Source organism: Brachyhypopomus gauderio, chromosome 9, assembly GCF_052324685.1.
Source record: "Brachyhypopomus gauderio isolate BG-103 chromosome 9, BGAUD_0.2, whole genome shotgun sequence".
Classification (NCBI taxonomy): Eukaryota; Metazoa; Chordata; class Actinopteri; order Gymnotiformes; family Hypopomidae; genus Brachyhypopomus; species Brachyhypopomus gauderio.
In genome coordinates, this window is record NC_135219.1 from 16346388 (window position 1) to 16368482 (window position 22095).

General features: G+C 41.8%; 3 protein-coding genes across 7 annotated transcripts in view; 1 reads left to right on the forward strand and 2 right to left on the reverse strand.

Annotated features, from left to right (window-relative positions):
* Window positions 1-663: 663 nt before the first annotated feature.
* tmem251 (transmembrane protein 251) lies at window positions 664-3145 on the reverse strand. The gene is made up of 2 exons (XM_077017632.1): window positions 2755-3145; window positions 664-1381 (listed from the first exon to the last, which is right to left on the reverse strand). The coding sequence occupies exon 2, from the start codon at window positions 1364-1366 to the stop codon at window positions 941-943; it is 426 nt and encodes a 141-aa protein (XP_076873747.1). The 5' UTR covers window positions 1367-1381; window positions 2755-3145; the 3' UTR covers window positions 664-940.
* On the forward strand, window positions 3125-18921 carry itpk1a (inositol-tetrakisphosphate 1-kinase a). Of its 4 annotated transcripts, XM_077017629.1 has the most exons (12): window positions 3126-3339; window positions 3466-3665; window positions 3829-3964; window positions 5952-5976; window positions 10512-10637; window positions 12199-12316; window positions 14163-14261; window positions 14413-14453; window positions 15257-15422; window positions 16420-16487; window positions 16658-16820; window positions 17663-18921. In XM_077017629.1, exons 3-12 carry the CDS (start codon window positions 3870-3872, stop codon window positions 17947-17949), a joined length of 1188 nt encoding a protein of 395 aa, XP_076873744.1. In that variant the 5' UTR covers window positions 3126-3339; window positions 3466-3665; window positions 3829-3869; the 3' UTR covers window positions 17950-18921. The 4 variants fall into 4 exon arrangements, with proteins under 4 accessions (XP_076873743.1, XP_076873744.1, XP_076873742.1 ...); XM_077017628.1 differs by having other exon boundaries at window positions 3125-3665; window positions 3858-3964; XM_077017627.1 differs by having other exon boundaries at window positions 3126-3665.
* chga (chromogranin A) overlaps window positions 18836-22095 on the reverse strand; it is a 7639-nt gene continuing 4379 nt past the window's right edge. Inside the window, exons 6-8 of one of the 2 annotated variants that reach the window (XM_077017631.1) lie at window positions 21839-22063; window positions 20037-20356; window positions 18836-19826 (exon numbers count right to left, since the gene is read on the reverse strand). In XM_077017631.1, the coding sequence (XP_076873746.1) occupies window positions 19743-19826; window positions 20037-20356; window positions 21839-22063 (629 nt within the window). In that variant the 3' untranslated portion in view covers window positions 18836-19742. Of the gene's footprint in view, window positions 19827-20036; window positions 20360-21838; window positions 22064-22095 lie in introns of both variants that reach the window. The other variant, XM_077017630.1, reaches the window with a different exon arrangement.

Sequence of the window (22095 nt, forward strand, 5' to 3'; positions counted from 1 at the left end):
AAATAAACAATTGTACTGGTACTAATGATGCATCATTTCCCTTTTGCACCAATGGTCAGCTATTTATAAAGTACTTTTGTGGATTAATAAACCATCTATTAAAAAGTATTGAGTTTCAGCCCTTTTATCATACACTTAGTTTAAACATCCGATCAAAAATTCTTTAAATTTAGAGTTCTTTTATATAGAACATGTCAGTTGTAAAATGTATCACATATGTTGCACTGTAGGATTGCTTTTGGTTATGGATAATTGCTGTGTGTAACAATCTTTAAACTTTTAATTTCAGATTACTTTCTTAGTATTTTGTTGTTAATGTCAAACAGTACTGAAGAAAAGGTACTTTGAAAATGTATTGCCATAATCTGCCTTTTGTACATCTGAACTGAACAGAGAAATATACTGCTATATCGTTCAACTGTATAGCAGTTAATAGCTCATTAGTAGCTTTTCCTGAAAACACTATTACTTAGCCATTTTGGGGGAAGTTCTAGTACCATGTCATTTGTTTTCCAATGGACTTAGCACTACAATGCTTTTGGAGATGCACCCTGTTTGGTTGAAGTGTTTTGTCAGGAAGCAGACTGACATGGAACCACAATGAGTTTTCATGAAAACATGCATTGGACCATATGTTAGTTACTTATGGGAAACACTGTCAGACATTGTCAAAAGGCTGTAATTAAAAAATACAAGCATATTTGTAATAAATTTGCTGGAAACAGACTGGACTGAAATCAATGCCAATACAACAGTAGGGCTACATCTTAAAAAAATTAATTATAAACCACATCCCACTCTTATGGTTTACATAATGGTCTCTTGTGGCAAAACTGCCTGTAAGATTGATCAAGAACAATAGTTGTATACACATGTATACATATTTTACATACACCCTCCAGTCCATGATGCTTCAGATCTTGAAAAGCCATTGTCCCCATTAGGTGTCAATCAACTGAAGTCTGCTGATCTGATTGGATGCCTTGGCAAAGGTCTGGTGCCGGTTGCAGAGGACAGCCAGGCATATAGGCAGTATGCAGTAGCCCACAGTCTTTGGGTCCGCCCTTGTGCATGAGTAAAGAAAGAGGAACACCTGGAGATAGGGGATGAGGAAAATAGCGGCCCAGACCCAGAAGGGCAGCAGAAGCAGCCTCGTCTTCAGACTCTGGGCCCAAGAGCTTGAGGAGGAAGAGGAGGCAGAATCTCCGGTCTGTGGTGTGCGTGTCCCAGTAACCTTTTCCACATTTGCTAATGTGAATCGGTTGTATGTCTGGTTAATCTCAAACATATAATACACTGCGGCTATACTAGCCAACAAGTACAGTCCCACACCAATCCATCCCATCCGCTGGCGGAAGTTCATCATTCTCCATGCTCCTCCCTAAAAGGCAAAATCAAATTAAATACAAGGTACCTTACTTAAATCAATACAGAAAAACCCTATTTTAATTATTATTGCCTGGCATGGAAATAAACCGTAACCAATAATTCTTACCGTCTTAGTGTAGCGCCCCAATACCTTTTAAATTTAATTATTAAAGTCAGGTAAAATAGATGGGGCGTGGGGTTCGATGACTATATCACAAAAAAACAATCAGACATTCACAAGTCTCTTTTTTAGTGAAGTAGATGTACCTGTTCAATCACAATCTCTCATTTCTCTTACAGCATGGACTAACACTAAATTAATCCCAGAACTGTTTACCATTGCCCTTTTATCACACACTCTTTAGGACACGTATGCAATTCGTAGTAAAAACCAACCACGATTCCAACCCAAAGGACATTCAAAGAATAGCCTCTATACTTTTAGTCACTACAAAAGTCATAAAATTAAATAAAATGTAGTACTACAGTACCTCTTTTAATGAGTCTCGAGTCATCTATGGCTCCCTTTCTGTCTGCTCGCTCACCCTCTCACTCTCTCCCTGCAGCATTAGCTTCTCACTAATAATAGAGTAATAGAATTCTATTATAATAGAATAAACTGAATGTTAGCTGTACTCGTATCCTCTCTCTCCTCCCGCCGCAGCTTCACCCTCTCCTCTCTTCCCGCCCCCTCTCTCTGGAACCAATAGGAAAACTCAATGCGCGTCAGTTTGCAAAAAATATCCAATCACTGAAACTAAAATCAAACGGACAGATTCACCTAAAGTTGGAGAGTATTGAGCACGTTCGTCCTGTCCGTTTCAACCAAACTCGGGAGCTTTTAACCCTTTCAGTAACACATATATAACAACAATAAAGTGGTATTTTCCATATTCTAACACGATTTTACATAACAACACACAGTGACCCAGAACAGCCTCCAAATGTAGAAAAACAGACATATTACAAAGAACAAGGGGGAAAAAACATCAATACAACTTCAGTATCCCTCTGTTTTTCCAAAGGGCCACACTAGTATATTACTTAAATGAGAATGCAGTTATTAGAGACAATATAGTAAAATGTAAGCTACAAAGCTAAACATGTTTCTTCTCGTTTAAGGCCTGATCCTGAGGGCTGTTTTATGAAGTAATTAATATAACATTGCAGTAAACAGAAACACGTATGTAATAATAATACTACAGGCACAGACATGAACGATGATCCATCAGCAGTTTGACAAAACACGACAGTGAAACGTTGAAAGTAGCTGTTTGCGATCTAGTCTACTACAGCTAAATACTCCATCTCAAATATGACAAACCTTGACCAAATCACCAACTACAAAACAGAAAATAACCAATATATAAGTAAAATGATACTCACCGTCTTCTCAAGGTCAGTTTATTTTGAGACTCTTAAACACCGAAGCGAACGACTGATTGCGGTTTGTTGTCATATGACTTGACTTCCTGGTCCTGGATATCCGGGACCGAGTTCTTTGTTGGTCACTGTAAAAACGACCTAGTGCGCCACGCTGCCCCCTAGCGGACGATTCTAAAACCTCAACGTCTTCCTAATGGAAAGGTGTAACATCATATAGCAGGTTCACTAAACACGGTTGAACATTTCCTTGGTATAAAATTTAAGTTAACAAGAAAATCTAATGAACGTCTTGGCCTTCAAAAAAGACTAAATCCATTAGCTAGCGTATCCCAAACTTTGTTCACCACATTTACCATTCTTCTTGTCTCCGTTTATATATCTCTTTGGTGAACATGGTGAAGAATGAAGACAGGGCTGGTGTTTCAGCGCATCTGACTGACGCTGCGTGGCCCTAAGACCGCCCATGGGGAAGGAGGCAGTGCCTGCAAACACTGTCGGTTCCGACCGATCCAATCAAACTACTTCACCGCGCGACACATTCTGACAGCCGCCAGAGTCTGGACGTCACCATCAGTAGAGACAAGTGTAGGTCCATTTGAGATGGGACAGTGTGTCAAAAAGTCACTTGGATTTCACTTGGAATTTCATTTATTATGAGAATCGATTTTCGTTTTGTAGATACCTAAAAAAAATAATGTGATACTCCCTCAGGAAAGAAAGTAAACCGCACACATTGTAACAGTCGGTAGTGGTAAAATCACAAAATCTACATCACGACCCACGACTGTTGACGGAACTTCAATCTGTGACGAGACTTACCAGAAATTCAAGAAACATACCAGTGGCTGCCCAGCGCTGGGACTGGTTCGGCAAGCTTTCCTGCACTGGTATCCTGGCACTGCTTTTGTAAGGTAGGACCGTGTTGTCACTGTCAGACCTGTTTTGGAATATCGGACATTGTACCTGAAAAGCTCCCGAACTTAGTTAATATTGTTGTTGTTGTTGTTGTTATTATTATATGTATTTGTAAATAAGTAAATATCGCTCATGACGGTACGCCCACCTTTCATTCAGGAGCTGACTTTTAAAAATCAGTTTCTTAGCCCGTTCCAGAGATGCAGACGTTTGTGAAAGGGAAGAGAGTAGGATATTGGCTCAGCGAAAAGAAGAGCAAAAAGTTGAATTTCCAGACCTTCGTAGACATGTGCAGGTGAGCACTCACTCACTCACACGCGTTTGGCACAGAGCAAACACAGTCATGTCAGTATACTCTTCTGAGATATATGCAATCATACATACATATTGTGTCCTGCCTGGAGATATTTATTTGGGTATAGTTTTAAAGATCTAAAAACATTTGTGTATCTAGATACATTTGTTTAGTTTAAATATAGGCAACATCTTGACAAGAAATCAGACTGGCAGTGTATTATAATTTTCAAGTTAGTGTGTAGCAGGTTTAACCGTGTAGCAGGTTTAAATAAATAACAGTGACAACGATTTAGGTAATGACATTTAGGTAATTGCATTACTGTACATTTACTATTACGCTCCTACTGTGCTGTCAGTTCACATAATAACGCTGACATTCATTTAATTTCACCCGAGTCAGCAGTTTGGATTAAAGGCAACTATGTATTCACCATTTGCGGAGAAAATGTATCTGTGTGCACTTATCGGATTACAATTGGTTACTTTGTCGTTGGTCTTTGTCGTGGCCTATCATGTGGTCTACCAGAAAGTTCTAGCCACAGATTATTGTCTGTTGCTCTTATGTGCGACCCAAAAACAGAGTACAGTACCTGTTGATAGTTTTGTGCCAGGAGACCATTATCTGAGTAACCCTGTCTAAGGGATTCCCTTTACGGTTGCTGTCTGCTGCAATATCAAAGTGCAGGGAGCTTCTGGGTTATTTGAGTTAAAAGCTGTTCCCAGGTAGTCTTAATGGGGCAGCAAGATGGACAGTGGTATTTTGGTCATGAAAAGGCAGAGCTTGGACAAAGTGCAGGGGTTACCTGGATGCACACCAGGCAGACGGCCCTGGCTTTGACAGGCACAGAAGGATCACTGGTCACGTATCTCCACAGATTTTATTCTGTGGTGATTCACGACCAATGCAGGACATCTTACTACCATGATTTAAACTTCACAGAAAGTCCTGTGAAGAGCATAGTTGTATGTTACAGGTTGAGAAGCCTCTCGTTAGGACCTGAGGATTCTGTTTTGCTTGTAAGAAAAACTCACAGACTGTGAATTCGTTTTGTTTTTGTATAAATGACCCTTTAGCATGTGTGCAGACAAGGGAGTGGTTTGGAGTCAACTTAACATGATATCACCTTTTTTCACTCAACAAATAGTAACCGGTTTGTAAAGCACGAACCTGATGAGCAAGAATTCGTTTGCTTTGAAAACATTGAAGGATGTAAAATATATGTTGTATCAGGGTCCTATTAGCCCTTTGCTGGCAAACTATATTTTCTTGTTAGTGCTTCATTTGAATAATTAGCTGTAGGCCTCCCTACTGTATCAGGATTAAAATCTTGCATAGCAACATTATCTGTTTCGAGTATTAAGCTAGTCATGTGTGTATGCTTCCTATGTATGTGTGTGCATGTACATTATCTATCTATCTATCTATCTATCTATCTATCTATCTATCTATCTATCTATCTATCTATCTATCTATCTATCTATCTATCTATCTATCTCTCTGTGTGTGTGTGTGTGTGTGTGTGTGTGTGTGTGTGTGTGTGTGTGTGTGTGTGTGCGTGTGTGTGTGTAAATTACTGTGAGAGGGAATGCAGAGAATTCACCTCACTTGTGTGAGAGATAGTAATCTTTAGCCAGAGAGGGGTCCTTAGTCACAAAACCCTTTTTAGGTTGCCACATAACAGGTTTCCCTACATTTCTTTCAATTTCTGTTTAAAGGGGAACTTATATTGAATATCAGTCTTGTTATTCAAATGCTCTTCCCACATCTATTCAGTAATAATATCATTAGTAACACTGTAACACCAAAGCTTCATGCCATCCCTTATCATTTTAATCAACAATTGTATAAAAAACAAATAATTTTGTCCAGATGAAATTTTCTCTTTTCAGGAACCAAAGATTCATATTTAAAATCAAAGTTATCAAAGAATTTTTTTTTGTAATTTCCTGAATTGCTGTTGTTCCCCTCTCTTTCCATTTTGCAGGAAGAGGGGCATTGAGATGGTCCCGGTAAGTGAATGTTGTGAGCAATGAACATTTCTGATTCCGTCAACATCAAGACCTTATGCATGTGAAAGGCTATGGCTGAGTATGATGTCACACTAGAGTAAAGGTAATAGAAATCTATTAGAAAGCAAATCCGTGTATGTTCAACATGTTATCGGTCCTTGTGTTCTTTTTGATTCTTTATAACCGTCTTGCTTGAAAGTCCTGAAAGACCAGATAAAGATTTCCATTTAAAATGTTGCCAACGAGTTTATTGGATAAATGGAGTCTAAAGGGGTTGCCATCTGATTTCTCAGTTCAGTTGTGTACAAGATGAGTGAAGAAATAGAAAACATGCAGTGACCTTTAGCTGAGGGGAAAGAGACTTCATCCATGCAAAAAATAGAATTTTCCATTCCCCAGAGCGACCACATAGATGTTTGAACACTCTACAAACCCAATCATTAGTTGTCCCCTTTGGTGTGAACGCCACCACTGTTTTTCTTGAATGTCCATCATAAATCTCTTTCCAATAGAATTCAAGCCCTCTTTTCTCTCACCCACAGCCTTATGTTTCATTCATTCACAGTGCATTCATAACATGAATAACATCATATACAAGCCGAGAGGTACATACATGCTATCAACATGTTTAGCTATTTATTTTCTTAAAAAAAAAAAAGAAATAGCCCTATGTTCACAAATGCCCTTTTTGATTTGATCAATAGAATTATTTTGAAATAGTTTCGTTTCAGCTCTTACGCTTTTGGTCGAGTTCTACCAAAAAAGCCTGGTGAGGTATCTTAATGTACCACGAGAGGAACCGTTACACTCATTATGCTGATTGCTCCTTTATTACTTTCTGAGAGATAACATAATAGTTTAGTATGTCTTCACTGGTATTTCTGAGAGGGTATCTTCAAAACTAAATACTACTCTGTCAGCAGTATTTCTGAGCAGGTAGCTTCAAATCTAAATACTACTCTATCAACGGTGTTTCTGAGAGGCTTCAAAGATAAATGCTACTCTGTATTTCTGAGAGGGTAGCTTCAAAGCTAAATGCTACTCTATCAACACTATTTCTGAGAGGGTAGCTTCAAAGCTAAATAGCATGAATGCTTCAGGACATCCAGATGTGTATTTCATTACAACGATGTGCTCCTGTAACTCTGTTACAAGATGTTCCATTAAGTTCTGAACTGCAGGTACAGAACAAAACAAAGATGTCTTTGCTGTCTTATCTAATTCATCTGGTCCTTTTTGTTGCTAGCATATTTGGCATTCTGCTTTCTATGTGATGTATCTTCATCTTATTTTCTATCTTAAAGAAACCTAAGAAATTACTTAGTCTGAAGCTCATTTGTTTGGAAGTGCATTAGTCAACCTTTCAGACATGAGTTATACAAGTCTAGATGAATAATGAATCTCACCCTGTGAAACACGTTTTAGAATGAATTAGTTAAATCACTATGACTTCCACTTTCTATCCAATAAAATTCAAGTCCTCTTTTATCTAGCTCACAGCCTTGTGCCATGAGTTACAGCCTCTAAAAATATTCTCCTCTCATTTAATCATTCCCCGCGTAGCACTGCATTCTGCCCTCCACTTTGACGACTCTCCAGTTGTGGAATTCAGATTTCAGTATTCAGTATGGTCAGCTACCATACATTTGACAAACTTTTGCAATACACAGTTTATTAAAAAAATAAATATATAAAAATTAAAAATATAAAAAAATATATTTATGTCAGAGTCTGTGCTATCACGTTTCTGTCGATCTCACAGCATACACAGTACCTGGGACAGTTAGTCCCGTGTTACAGAACAAACAGACTTGTTCACAAAAACATTTGGTTTGATGTGCTTTGTGCTTAAAATGGCTACCTGATTAGCATTTTTGGCAGTTGTGTTTGATTATGCAAACTATTGTGTGCTCTCAGAATAGTGTGTGCCTGTTTGCTTGCTGGTCATTTGACTTCCATGAGACAGACGTTATGTCCATATTTGAGCAGCATATACTCTTGCCTTGTTTGTGGCAGCTGTGGCAGCTGAGGTAACTCCAATACTCAAAGATTCGAATACAAATCATGCTTCTGGGTAGCCTGGCATAGCTACCAATAAAGGAATGCAGTGTATCTTGACAGCTTTTATCATTAGGGTACTTCATACATTTGTTTTAGTGGTTCTTTGGTATCACAGTTTCGAGGCAAACAGGCAGAGCGAAGAGGCTTAGTCAAGGTCCTGTGGCCTTCAGGAAAGCTTTTACTATCTGACAGACAGCTCAAGATAAGAGACAAACTCAGCCACACACACACACACATTCACAAACGCAAGTCACACTCAAATGGTTACATATGCACACATACCTAGAAGGCCTTGCTCCATTCTTTAACTAATATTGAATTGACAGGTCTATAAAGAATAGGAGGTGAAGGGTGTGGACAGCAAAGAAAACAACAGATGGACTTTGAACTGACTTCACATTATACATTACCTGGCTCTTTGCTCCACTGAGTCACAGGTGCTGTCATCAAACATCTCTCTAAGCAACCAATGAGCTAATAATCTGAAAGACCCTCAATATATTTTGTTAAGTCTTAAGGTTCTGTCACTTTGTGACTTGTGCAGTCTGCTTTTTAAGGGAATGCTTTGCAAGCAGTTAGTCTGCTGTAGTTGTATTTCACAATCTAATCCTTCCTGTTAACCTCTGCACTATTCATACAGTAATAAACACATTGACATTATCAGGAGGATAAGATAGTGGGGCCCCTGTATTCTTAATTTATGCTCACCTTCATTGTGTGTTTTCCAAAGTTTCAGTTTCAGAATTGTACTTTATTTACATGGTTGGTATTTACTGAATATTTACTCTGAAGATCTGAAAACAATAATGGCTTAAGTTGTTTATGGCTCTAAAAATAGGAGAGAATAGTGTATGAGACAAGCACATTTGAAATACTTAGGTATTGCTTCAAGTGTTCCCCTGTAAAACACAGCAAAACATGCTCAAAAGTGCAACGCTAGCTAATAGTGCCTGATTAATAGTTCATTGCCTTCATAGCCTCACCTTTATAAAAACAGTGGGGGCCTACTTCATTTGTGGTCTGTAGTGGGCCTACTTCATTTGTGTATTTTCAGATGTAGTCATCTCTATAAAGGCTCAAAACATTTTCAGAGAACACAAGTAACTGTTTGCACTTTGGCTGTAACGAACAGTTGTTTTTCTCCTTCTATGAGAGTGATAAGCTGGTTCTGACTTTCAGGAAGAACTGGCTGGTTAAGGTAGGGGCTTGAATAGGGGATTTTCCAATGCTACAACAAATAAAGGCATGATGACATTTTGGAAACAGTGAACCCCCTTGAAAAGCTGTAGCTCATGCTAAAACACTAGAGACAAATTCTTCAATATTAAACCTTCAAATCTTAAAGTCTTAAAATCATCATGTTGCCTTAGAATACTGAAGCCTGTCAGCCAAGTCTTGGCAGAATCTCAGCTGAGTCTCGGTGAAACAAGATCAGAAAGACCGATTCCCTTGGACCGGTGCTGGATGTCTCCGTATGCTCACTGGAGGCACATATGTGTCTCATGAACAAACAGATGTTATCAGACCATGTCTTTATTCCTCAATCACCCATGACCCAATCACCCATCTTTGTGTTAGGAGTATTTCCAGACCTCATCCCCACTCTGATCACAGCCTACTGGGAATCATGTACCCGAGAACCACCTCCTCCCCACAATATGGTGGGTCCCTTGAGCCCAGGCTACTTTTATTTGCTACTTCTTTTCAAAGGATGCCTCTTGCATAATGATGTGTGCAGGCATGCCCCTCCCCCCTTACCACTTCTATACGCTTCTGTCCTCTGCCAAAAAACCCAGTGGTCTCTTCCAAAGAAAATAACATGTCCCAGAAGGTCAATCCCAGAGCAACTGTGACCATACAGATATACTAACCTCATACCCACAAACCCCTATTTTTCTAATTATGTTGAGGTATAAAATGCCTTCCTAAAAGAACTTCAGGCAGACATCTCTAATCTGAAATATGAGAACTTGTAATGGAACTTTGTGTAGATACATTTGTAGATACGGCACAATAAATAATTATTTCTAGTAGAGTGTTTTTAAAAGTTGCTTTGTGTTAAGACATTAGATAACTTGTTTCATTATGTTGGAAGTAAATTATTTGCTTTTCATTAACACAGAACGATTTGTTTTGCTAGTATAAGTACACAAGTATTTGTTTTGCTAGTATAATAACACAATATGAGGTTTACAATTAGAGATATGTCTTCCATATCTGGTCTGTGTCAGCTCCCAGCACACCTGAACAAGGGTTCGGTTCTCTGGACTGCTGGTCCTTCTGTGCTGGATGCTGAGACAGTGCCAGGATATGGATCCTTCTGGAAGTCCCCAAGGGCTGTGTTGGGAACCCCTGAATTAGCAGATGTGATTTGAGCACAAGTCTATTTTCACCATTCATTCTTCATGCTTTGTCATGGGAGTTTTCCTAAAGGATTACGACTGAAATACAGCCTCTCGACCCTGTTGTCCCAGCTGGACCTCGTCTCGCCACTGGAGGAGCAGGGCCCACTGGACGCCATCATCCACAAGCTGACGGACCACATCCTGGAGGCCGACCAGAACGTCACAGAGGCCCAAGTGCTTGTGCGGAGCGTGCAGGTAGATGCACCCAGTCACCTCTGGGCACTGAGAGATGCTTCAACACGTTTGATAGCACCTCGCATTTTTAATGTTCTGAGCCAAAACAACAGTACTGGCACCGGTTTTGTTAACAGAAACATCTGTTTGCTAATGGTTGAGATGTGCTTCATCTTCTTCATATAGGTCATCAATAGGGTTGCGTTTTGCAAAAGCACGTATAGATCATTGTTGGAGCACATCTGTGGAACACCTGGTGAACCTGTTTATATGAAAAAAAATGCAATATACACTCACCGGGCACTTTATTAGATACACCTGTCCAACTGCTCATTAACACAAATGTCGAATCAGCCAATCACATGCCAGCAACTCGATGCATTTAGGCATGTAGACATGGCCACGACGATCTGCTGCAGTTCAAACCGAGCATCAGAATGGGGAAGAATGGCGTGGCATGGTTGTTGGTGCCAGACGGGCTGGTCTGAGTATTTCAGAAACTGATGACGTACTGGGATTTTCACACACAACCATCTCTAGGGTTTACAGAGGAAGGTCAGAAAAAAGGAAAATATCCAGTGAGTGGCAGTTCTGTGGGCCAGACTGGTTTGAGCTGATAGAACAGCAACAGTAACTCAAATATCCAGTCGTTACAACCGAGACATGCAGAAGAGCATCTCTGAATGCACAACACGTCGAACCTTGAGGTGGATGGGCTACAGCAGCAGAAGACCACACCGGGTGACACTCCTGTCAGATAAGAACAGGAAACTGAGTCTAGAATTCACACAGGCTCACCAAAATTGGACAATAGAAGATTGGAAAAACATTGCCTGGTCTGATGAGTCTCGATTTTTGCTGGTAGGGTCAGAATTTGGCATCACCAACATGAAAGCATAGATCCATCCTGCTTTGTAACAATGGTTCAGGCTGGTGGTGGTGGTGCAATGGTTTGTGGGATATTTTCCTGGCACATCCTACCTGAGTATTGTTTGCTGACCATGTCCATCCCTTTATGACCACAGTGTACCCATCTTCTGATGGCTACTTCCAGCAGGATAATGCGCCATGTCATAAAGCACAAATCATCTCAGACTGGTTTCTTGAACACGACAATGAGTTCACTGTACTCAAATGGCCTCCACAGTCACCAGATCTCAGTCCAATAGAGCACCTTTGGGATGTGGTGGAACGGGAGATTCACATCATGGATGTGCAGCCGACAAATCTGCAGCAACTGTGTGATGCTATCATGTCAATATGGACCAGATTCTCTGAGGAATGTTTCCAGTAACTTGTTGAATCTATGATACGAAGGATTAGGCCAGTCTGAAGACAAAAGGGGGTCCAACCCGGTAGCAAGGTATACATAATAAATTGGTCAGTGAGTGTATGTAGTATATGCAATTTGCAGTTATATGTGGTATATACCAGTTTTATCCATTTTATTGTCTAATTGCAAGCGTTTGATTTTTAGAAGTTGCAGTTCCGAACATGACTTTTGCATGAAATGAATCATGACTTCTACATGTTAAGTTGGTTCTCTTCCTCATGCATGGCTGCATTTCTGTATGACCTTTAGGAGTACATCGATGCCCACCCCGAGACTGTGATCCTCGACCCTCTGCCAGCCATTCGAATCCTGCTTGACCGCTTCAAGTCCTACAAGCTCATCCACACACTAGAGGAATACATGAATGGTCTGTATCACTCCTGTTAAATGTGTTTGTTTTCATGTTCAATATGGTTATTGATTCTGAGGTCAAAGTTGGATTTTCAATACCTTTAGAAATGCATTGATTCTACAGATCTCAAATTATATACTAACCAGACTGGTAATAAGGTCCTTTAGCACATGAATAAATTAGTTAATTCTACATTTTGAAACAACACAGAAAACCCATTTACTTTCTACCATGACTAGTTGTATTATTGTAGTTTTACCATTTGGTCCTTTGGGCATCTGAAATGGTCCAGTATGAGGGTTTCTGCTTTTGGTTATTCTGCTTGGTTTTGAGAGGGGGGGTCTTATAGCAACATGGGGGCTCACGGCCCAGATCTGCTGAGTCATTCATTCTTTCTGCCACTTGCCGTGCAGACAGGAGACCATTCCATCCTGTTGTGGTTGTGATGGCCTTTCTGCAGTAGATGAGAGAGGCACGGTCTGCAAAAGAAGATACACAGATGCTGTCACTAAAAACCATAACCTGATGCATGTTCATTTACATGTTTTAGATACCTAACAGCACTATCTGGTCAATTTTGAGCTAGTGAACCATAAAGAGTAAACAAGAATAAGCATTACATTACTAGAACATTCAAAACACAGTCTTGAATATAATTTGTGCAACCAACATCATAGTTCCGTCAGGAGAACCGCAGTAAACGTGATGGCAGAGGTGCCCGTCTGCCACGGAGACCCGGGGATGCCAGTCAGGAAGTAGTGCGAGGTTAACAGCCTTGGCTGCAGACTGTCTCTAACGGAGGAGAGAGCTCTGTTTAGAATTCCAAGGGAGTGACTCTTTTCTTGGGCTCCGTCTCCAGGCAACCGCTTCCATGGCTATTAGCTTATGAAACAACACAGCAAGTGATCATGGGAAAAAGAAGATAACGCTAATGTACTCGCTGTAATTCACAATCTGCATTTTTTTTTACGTCACTCACTTGCTGGGATTATCAACATACTTCCCTGTGGTTCTGTCATTATCCAAATGGGCAATTGATGTAGATAATTATAGAATGACTAAAATAATGGATCATTTGGGCTGTTTAAAAAAGCCTTTTTTTCCGTGAGCTGGCGAATTGGTCTGTATGATTTCCATACTGTATGGCTACTCGTCCGTGAATATGGAAATAGATTGTTGATCTTTTCCTCCTCTTACACATAATGCGAGGTTTATAGACCAGAATCAGTTTTCTGCATTTCAGTCTCCAGAGAAAATCTTTCAGGTAGTCAACACTTGAAAAAAACACTTTGTGAGCAGAGAAGCCAGTAATTACGTATAGCTTGTTTCTTATCATATATTTTGGTTTATATAAACACAGCTGAACAACATGAAGATCTAAAAGAACAGATATAAGATACAGTTTACCTTGAAATGTTAGTGTGGATCCAAAAGAAATATTGCCTGTTAGGAAATGACATAACATGCCAAATAGGAACACATAACACCGAAAGAAGAAAGATTGCTGTCATGATGTCAATACAGTACATTTCGCTCAAGCTCTGCAAAACGCTTTCCTCGGCCACGTATTTTCAGAAAGAAAGATGTAAATCAGGGAAAAACACGAGAGGGAGGCCTGCTCTTGACCCTGGCCTTGCCTGTGTGTGGGGCGTGCAGGGCCTCTCTTGGGCATGTTTGTCTTAGACAGGTCCCGCATGGTCACACGTTTTACGTAAAAGACGTCGCTGCTTTTTTCGGAATCACAGTCGGGAACACAATAAGCAAACGGCTTCGCCGATCCTTACCGTACCTTAGCGGCGGAGCGGAGTGACGGTGATTCAGCTGATCGTGCCCTCTCCCCGTGCCCCCCGTGCTGGTTTAGATGGACGGATCCGCTCCCCTCAATTCATGGTGCTCGGCAGTGAGTGCGGCCCTGACACGTTAGAGCAGCTCAAGCAAAATGGCATCACATTCCCATTCAGTAAGTGTCCTTCCCCCGGCCCCTGGCACCCACACACCGCGCTGCCGGAGCCGTACAACATTTATTCAGATTACATTTCTGTACGTGATCTATGTGATGGAAGCATTTTATTGGCTCGTGCTTTTTGTACTTTTTTTCTGTTTCACTGCAGTCTGCAAAACCCAGGTTGCACATGGAACCAACTCCCATGAGGTAAGAACGCATTTGGGAGACACCACATTTCCTTATTTCCTTTTCTCATCAATCATCAAATGTGCATTATGTAATTGGCCTATGACTTAAATGGGTAATAAATTAAATAGTCTTCAATCACTATAAACTCAGCCAGACCGGCCTGGCTCCTCCCTTGGAACACAATGACTCAAATCAGATCTAAAGGACTGGTTTTTTTTTTTTTGCTGTGTAGAGACACGTACTGATGTTTTGAACCACAGTGATCTTGAATTTGAATGATAGTTAATTGTGAATCATTCATCAGGGTGATATAGCTTAGACCTCCAATAACATACAGTAAATATCTTCGGGAGGCGTCATGCCATGGCAAATCATTGTATATTGCTAGGGTCTCACTAAAACTGGTTCTAGTGTTTGAAATGTGGGATGTCCAAGATTAATATGTTACTAATGTGCTATTCTCGACTGATGGAGTGATTGTGCAGGTAAATCGATGGTCATGGGATTTTATGATCGTGTGCACAGAGATTTTACAGGGACCATAAAGCACAACTGAATTCTTACTGGTCTTTAGCTGAAAGACTTCTAGTGTGCAGTTATCTTAGTGATGTGGAAAGAGACATTACAACACCCTAGAAGAGATATGTCTGACTCCCCACACCTCCAGGACAAGGTGTTATTCTTTACCTATGACACACCTCCGTTTCACAGGGTCAACCTGCTGTTTCTAACCTTTCCCTTAGTTAATGTGCAACCTTAGGGTGTTTCATTGACCATGCTGTGTCACTGCTTCATTCGTCACTGTGGCCGTATATCTGCAGATGGCCATCATCTTCAGCGAGGAGGACCTGGGAGATATCAGGCCTCCCTGCGTGATCCAGAGCTTCATCAACCACAACGCTGTGCTTTACAAGGTGTTCGTAGTGGGAGATGCCTACAGCGTGGTGGAGCGGCCGTCTCTCAGGAACTTCCCTTCTGGACCAACAGGTCAGCCCGCCCCCAGGTTCAGAGGTCCCTCCTAGTGATCCGTCATAGGTCCTGATATCACATGAAGAATTTCCCTGGCTACAGTCACCATTAATTATTAAGGATCTGGGAAGTGTTCCTGTGAAGCTTCTTTGAGATGGTGTCTGTTGTTAAGTGTGCTGTGTAAATACAACCTAACTGAACTGTGTAAAAGTTGAGCCATGGTCAGTCTTTCATTTAAAAAATCATGCTAGCACATAAAAGTTTTTTTTTAAACAAACATGTACTTCAGTATCAGAAAATAGGAGCACCAAATGTTCAGAGGCTTCAAGAAAGGGCACCTGGTGTGTGTGTGTGTGTGTGTGTGTGTGTGTGTGTGTGTGTGTGTGTGTGTGTGTGTGTGTGTGTGTGTGTATGAGAGAGAGAGAGAGAGAGAGAGAGAGAGAGAGGGTAGGGTGTGTAGGGGCTTGTCCATCTGTTGCAGTAAGTCCAATAAAAGCCTCTCACAGAATGGCATGCATGCTTTTAGATACGATTTAAAAGGATGTGGACTCCTCGCACTAGTTATAGTATCTAAAATCTTGCAAGGACACACACATCTCCTTATAAAGGTACTTTATCTGAGGTTGTTTATGATGTTCTCCATTGTTTAAAACAACCTGGAATCATGGACACAGTGAGATTTGAGATAATGGCTCTTGGGCTATTATACCGCATGCAAATTGCCTCTTACGATCTGTAAACCATTTCTTTCTCTTCCCACTGTCAGTTCATGCTGATGTTAATATTTAAACTAAACTTGGCTCTCTTTAAGGAGAATAGTTTGTTTTGATTCACACGTGACGTGGAGCAGAAGGCCAATGTCTCCATATAGTTGCAGGAGTAGAAACGTCACGTTTGCAATGTAATATAATTTGTAATAGGTTGGGAAACATTATAATGAAATATGCAAAAGGTTAAATGTGTCAACGATGTTACAGAAACGACTGAATGAAAAACATGTGATCACCTCCTTTAGACAGAAGAGCTATTTCCTTCAACAGTCATGATGTCTCCAAACCTGAATCCTCCTCAGATCTCACCTCTGTGAGTAAATTATTATTATTATTATTATTATTATTATTATTATTATTATTATTATTATTATTATTATTATGAGTGGTGCTGGTTGTGCAGTCTAACTTTTCTAGCGACCCATCACTGGGTCTCAGTTCCAGCTGACCTGGCTTGTGTTTCATTGGTTGTGCTCTTATCAGAGGGACAACTTGGAAGGGAAGTGTCGGAAACCCAGCCACGACGTCATTCAGAAGATCTCCAAGGGCTTGAGACAGGCTCTGAACGTGTCTTTGTTTGGGATTGACATCATCATTAGCAACCAGACAGGCCAGCACGCCGTCATCGACATCAACGCGTTCCCTGGTAGGCTGTTTGCATCAATATACAGGATATCGTTTGAATCAGTGTAGTATGTATCAGTCTGTGCTAAGAATTCCTCTGTAGGTTCTTACTGGGCAGGTTCATGTACTGTAATATTATCCTACTGCTCCCAGAACAAATTCTGCTTCTAGACCACACGGTGTCAATGTGGAGTCAGAGAGGGCAAAGTGTATGATGGCCATATTACTTTATATATATATATATATATATATATATATATATATATATATATATATATATATATATATATATATATATATTAACTTTATTCTTTTCTTCATTTTTAACAGTTTTGGTGATTTATTTTCATAAAATACTATTTTATTTAATGTTTGTTTTTTATCTTTATCCAGAAATTCTAGTTTCTTCTGCTTTAAAATGACTTTTATGATTTTATTATTAGTGAACACACCGACAGATCTCGGCACGACACCTTGTGTTCAGGTCAATTCTTTACTTCAGAGGGAAATATAAAATCCATCTTAGCGTTTTGTTTGTTTATGTTGCTACACACATAGCCCTGACACCACCTTCTCCCTTTGTTGCTATGGTGATGAGGTATGTGCAGTAAGGCCTGATTGTGCTGGCTCTCTCTGAGGTAAACCCGAGCTCCCACGAGAGCGCTGTAGGCAGGAAACACATCATGTCTGCTCCCCTTTCCCAGCCTGTCTGTTGATTTAACAAAAATCCACTCCTGCACTATTAAATGAAGGCACTCGTTTTGTATTTTAGTGTTTAAACACCACTACAACTGAGTTTTGGTCTAATTCCGGTCGAGTGAAATGAAATGGTGTCTAACGTGTGGTGTTTTAACTGTTGCCCAGGTTATGAAGGAGTCCCTGAGTTCTTTGATGACCTGCTGACTCACCTGACTACTGTTCTACAAGGTCCCTGTGGGGCCCTTAGAGCCGCTGGTGTAGCCCCAAACTTGCCTGTGGCCCTCGGGATGCCCTGCGGCAGTCTGGGAAATGAAGGCAGCTGCTGGGTGATTGACAGTGAAGTGAAGAAGAAAGGCTCCCATCAGGGGCTGAGCTGCTGCAACGCTGACCTGGGCCCAAACTACCCACAGCACTGCCGGGCTACGCTAGCGGCTGACTCATCCTCCCAGTGAGCCCTGATTGGCCCTCTGGAAAATTAGAATATTTAATTACCTTTAACGAACCAATTAAAGCCTCCTGCCAGCTGAGTGGGGTGAATTTTTTTTTCTTTGTGCCAATTTATGATCCGTAGAGTGTGGTTAATTACCAAAGAGACACTGTTTTTTTTTTGTCTTAAGGTTGAAATGGAGCAATTAGCAGATATCAGTGGATATCCACATGATTTATTTGGTCTATTTTCATGCATCTTGCACTACTAGACTTTGTCTTGGTCAGGTGCCTTAATGAATGGTAAATGATTTGTGCACTGCTGATCAGGGGCAGTAAGAGAACGTTGAATGTAGGTAACACAAATGTCCAGCTGGTGTCAGGCAAACCCAACACAGCACAAGGGGTTTTTTTTTTTTTTCTTTTTTTGGTCTAAGGAACAAACTGGCCAAACGGACTGGGCATTTAGGTGAACCCTGGGGCTGGGCGGCGGATTCTGGGCCCTCACGTGCACGCTCGGGGTCCAGTTCCGTGCACTGCTGCCCAGGCTCGACCACCTGCACTGTTGTAATTACACAGGGCACATCACAGCACCCTGTCTAGGTCATTGAGTGTACGTTTAATGTAATATGTGGAACAGATGTCCTGTGGTCCTTCGCACACCCTGTGTAAGGACTTTTAATATGCATGTTGTGAAATGTCCAATGGTTTCATGCTTGAATGAGGTAAAACACATTGCTACCTCAGTCTTCCAACCACTAATATGAGATTAGTTGGGATCATCTATGTCACAGGTCCTCAGGGAGGCGTAGCCAGTCGACCTGTGTCTGCAGCTTTCGTTTATGCGTACGAGATCCTGACCCGGTCCAAATGGACATCCCTGAGGACAGGACTAAGAATCTTTTTCACCTATCTAGTGCTGCTGACAGGCAGGAACAGACCACTCACGGCCCAGCTTACTCTCTTGGGACTTTTAATGTGTAAATACGACATGACACATTTTCAATTAGATGTCTGTTCAAACTGTTGTGTAACTGGGTTTGTATGTCAAGACACCGTTGTGCTTCTGTGTTTCTCTGCTTGTACATACTGTACACTCTGTATGTTTGTGTATATATTATTTGCTAGATTTTAAACTACAAAAAGAGCCACTGTCTGAAGTTTTATGTCTCATTACATGAAGAAAAACATGGTTCCAGTAAATAAACACTAAAATCTAATGTTAACTAATGTTATGGCCATATTTTTCAGTCTCAGCCTTTGCCCTTACCAAAGATTTATTCCAATAGCTATAAGCTATTTACTTGCAGAGTTCCATATTGATGCAAATATCCCCATCACCGATACAGATATTATCATGTTTATTAGTTTTCTTAAATAAATCCCAAATAGCATTTAATTATGATCTTCAGATAAAAACATTATTGCATGAGAATCCATCAGGCACAGGAACCTTAAAAATAACATATACCTCCATTGTATATAAATTCAATCCCCATTCTCTTCATTTTATCCATTATGATTATTATAGGATTTACTCACTGGTATTTTTGCATGGTAGATTCTTTGACAAGCAAGTAAGATACTTAAGTAGAGCTGAAGCAGGCAACTGGGTACAAAGCCAATGGGAAGCATGTCCTTCATTTTTTCACCAGAGGTGGCGCTGTGGGGCATTGTGTTACCAGAGTGGAAGGGGAGAGAGTGAGAGCCAAAGTGGGGTCGGCACTGCCGTGGCTGAGCTAGTGAGGGGGTGGGATCTGGTGGAGGGGGGGTGGGCGGAGCAGCGGTGGGCGGGGCAGCAGCAGGGGGCGGTCCTCGCTCAGCCCCGGCGCATCTGATGCAGCTTCTGAGCCACGCCCTCCAGTTCAGACTCGATGGCGGCCAAGCCGTCGATCTCAGCCTCCTACAAGTGAAAGGAAGGAGACTGAGGGCAGAAACGGTCTCCTACTCCACAGTTTCAACGTATTTCTGTCATTGTTTCTGCTTTAGGCCAGGGCTGCTGAGCAGACAGAGATAATTAAGAACAAACAGAACTTTGAGACCGCTGACGTCAGCGCTTGTTCAGGGGAACCGTTTGTTCGTGACCCACAGCCCCCCAGAAATCAAGCGGTACCTCTGTCTTCTTGCCGGCACTGCCCTCCTCATCCCTCCGGTCCTCTGGGTCCCTCCGTGCCATCATCTGGAGATCATGCTCCTCGGGGCTCTTCCACACCACCTCCCCTGCCTCCGGCGCCTCCTTGGAGTGGTGCGGCGCCTCCTGCTGCTCGTAAGACCTCGCGCTCATTTCAGCTCTCTTGTGGGCCAACTGCCTGGCACGAGCCCAGTGTTTCAGGCCGACGTCCTCCACGACTCTCCTCTTCTCTGCCGGTTCCGCCCGGTTCTCCTCCTTCGTCTCAGAGTGCTGACCCGGAACATCCAGCCCCGCCCCCTCGTCTACTGAGAACAGACGGTGATTTTAATTGACATTGCCTTTCCGCCTGTTACTTGTCTGTCTTTATTTCTCCCTCCCTCTCTCATTCTCTGTTTCTCCTCCCATTTTTATTACACCCACCCCCCACCCCCTCCTCTCTGAAGAGCCTGAGATTATTCACACAGCATCAGCAAAAACTCACTCAGTCTAATGAACCTTCCGGACAGATGACTGAGAGGACTGGAGGCTCAGCTGAACCACCCCAAGGCACCCCTCCCCCCCTGCCACGCCCTCAGTCCGAACCACACACACCTTCACGTCCTTGCACTGGACTCTAAACATTTACGACCAAAGCCAGCTGTGAGTGACCGATGATCATGTGTGAGCTCACCGTTGCCTCTCATCACTTATTTACACTCAAACACACCAAACAGACTCCAACTATCATCATGCACATATGTACTGTACTGTGTTTACACAAAAGAAGAAAACTCCGCCCCAAAAGATAAACGACGAAGAGACAGAGCATCATCTTCATCATCTTCATCCTTTCAGAAAATTGCATATGATCATTTCAAGGTAATGACTAATGTTCTACATGTTCTATAGATACAACAAAATTACTAACATTATATGTTGCATAAGCAAAAAATTATGCTAGCACAGCAAACTTGGTAGATCAAGCCACAATGTGACAAAAACCCTTATGCAGCTTATGTCCACATAATCTCATTTTAAGTCAAACTGAACAGCCAATGAGAAATTGCCGCCCCATCACCAACCCCCAAACAGATCCTACATGCATGGACCAATCAGAGCAAACTGAGCAAAACACCCCACACTGAGTACAGGGAGCGGTGCGTCACCGACACCTTCCATTGGCCCGACATTATCAGACGGCCAGGCCTGTGTGTTCATAGCCTAAAATCATCAACTAAATGGGCTTTAGCAAAGCCTTCAGTTCAGAGGCCCCAGGCTGGGTCTTCTGTTCCACCACGTTCATCATGTTCATCAAAGTCTCTCAATTCTCCCTCAAACATCACACAAAGCTAATATGTGGTGAACTAATGTACTTAATGATTTACTAATGTACCTCGTCCTCTTGTCAAATCTCTGTCTGCCTGCATTTCTCTTTCTTTTTTTGTCCATCTCTCTCTCTCTCTCTCTCTTTCTCTCTCTATCTCTCTATCTCTCTCTCTCTCTCTCTCTCTCTCTCTCTCTCTCAGACAGACATGGTTTCACACTAACCTCTACAGAACAGGGATTATGTCTCTATTGATCATGCATTCATCCACTGTGGTGAGATAAATCGTTAGACTATAAAAGTATGTTAATTATACAGTCCCCTGGGTTTGATGCGTGTTAAGACACTTGAACTACTGTCAGTTCTCTTAAAGATTCCCTCATTACCCAGAGCATCTCACTGAACGCAGACTAACGCTCCCTTCTCACACACACACACACCACCCATGTGCTGGGACTCCCCACAGGTGTAAGCTCCTCACCTTCTTCCCCCTCTCTGCTGGAACGTCTCTCCTGTTCCTCTTTGTTTTCTCCTTTCTTCGTCACGACCTGCTTGCCCTCCTCTTCCTCATCCCCCTCTTCCTCCTCTGGCTCCTCCTCCCGTCCAGCGCTCTCCTCTGACTCCAGCTCTCTCTCCTCGTTCTCCTGGGCTCCTCTCTTCTCCGCCCCCACACCTGCTCTCTCCATGGCAACCAGCATTGACTGATCTGATAGGATGAGACAAGGGTACGGGGAGGGG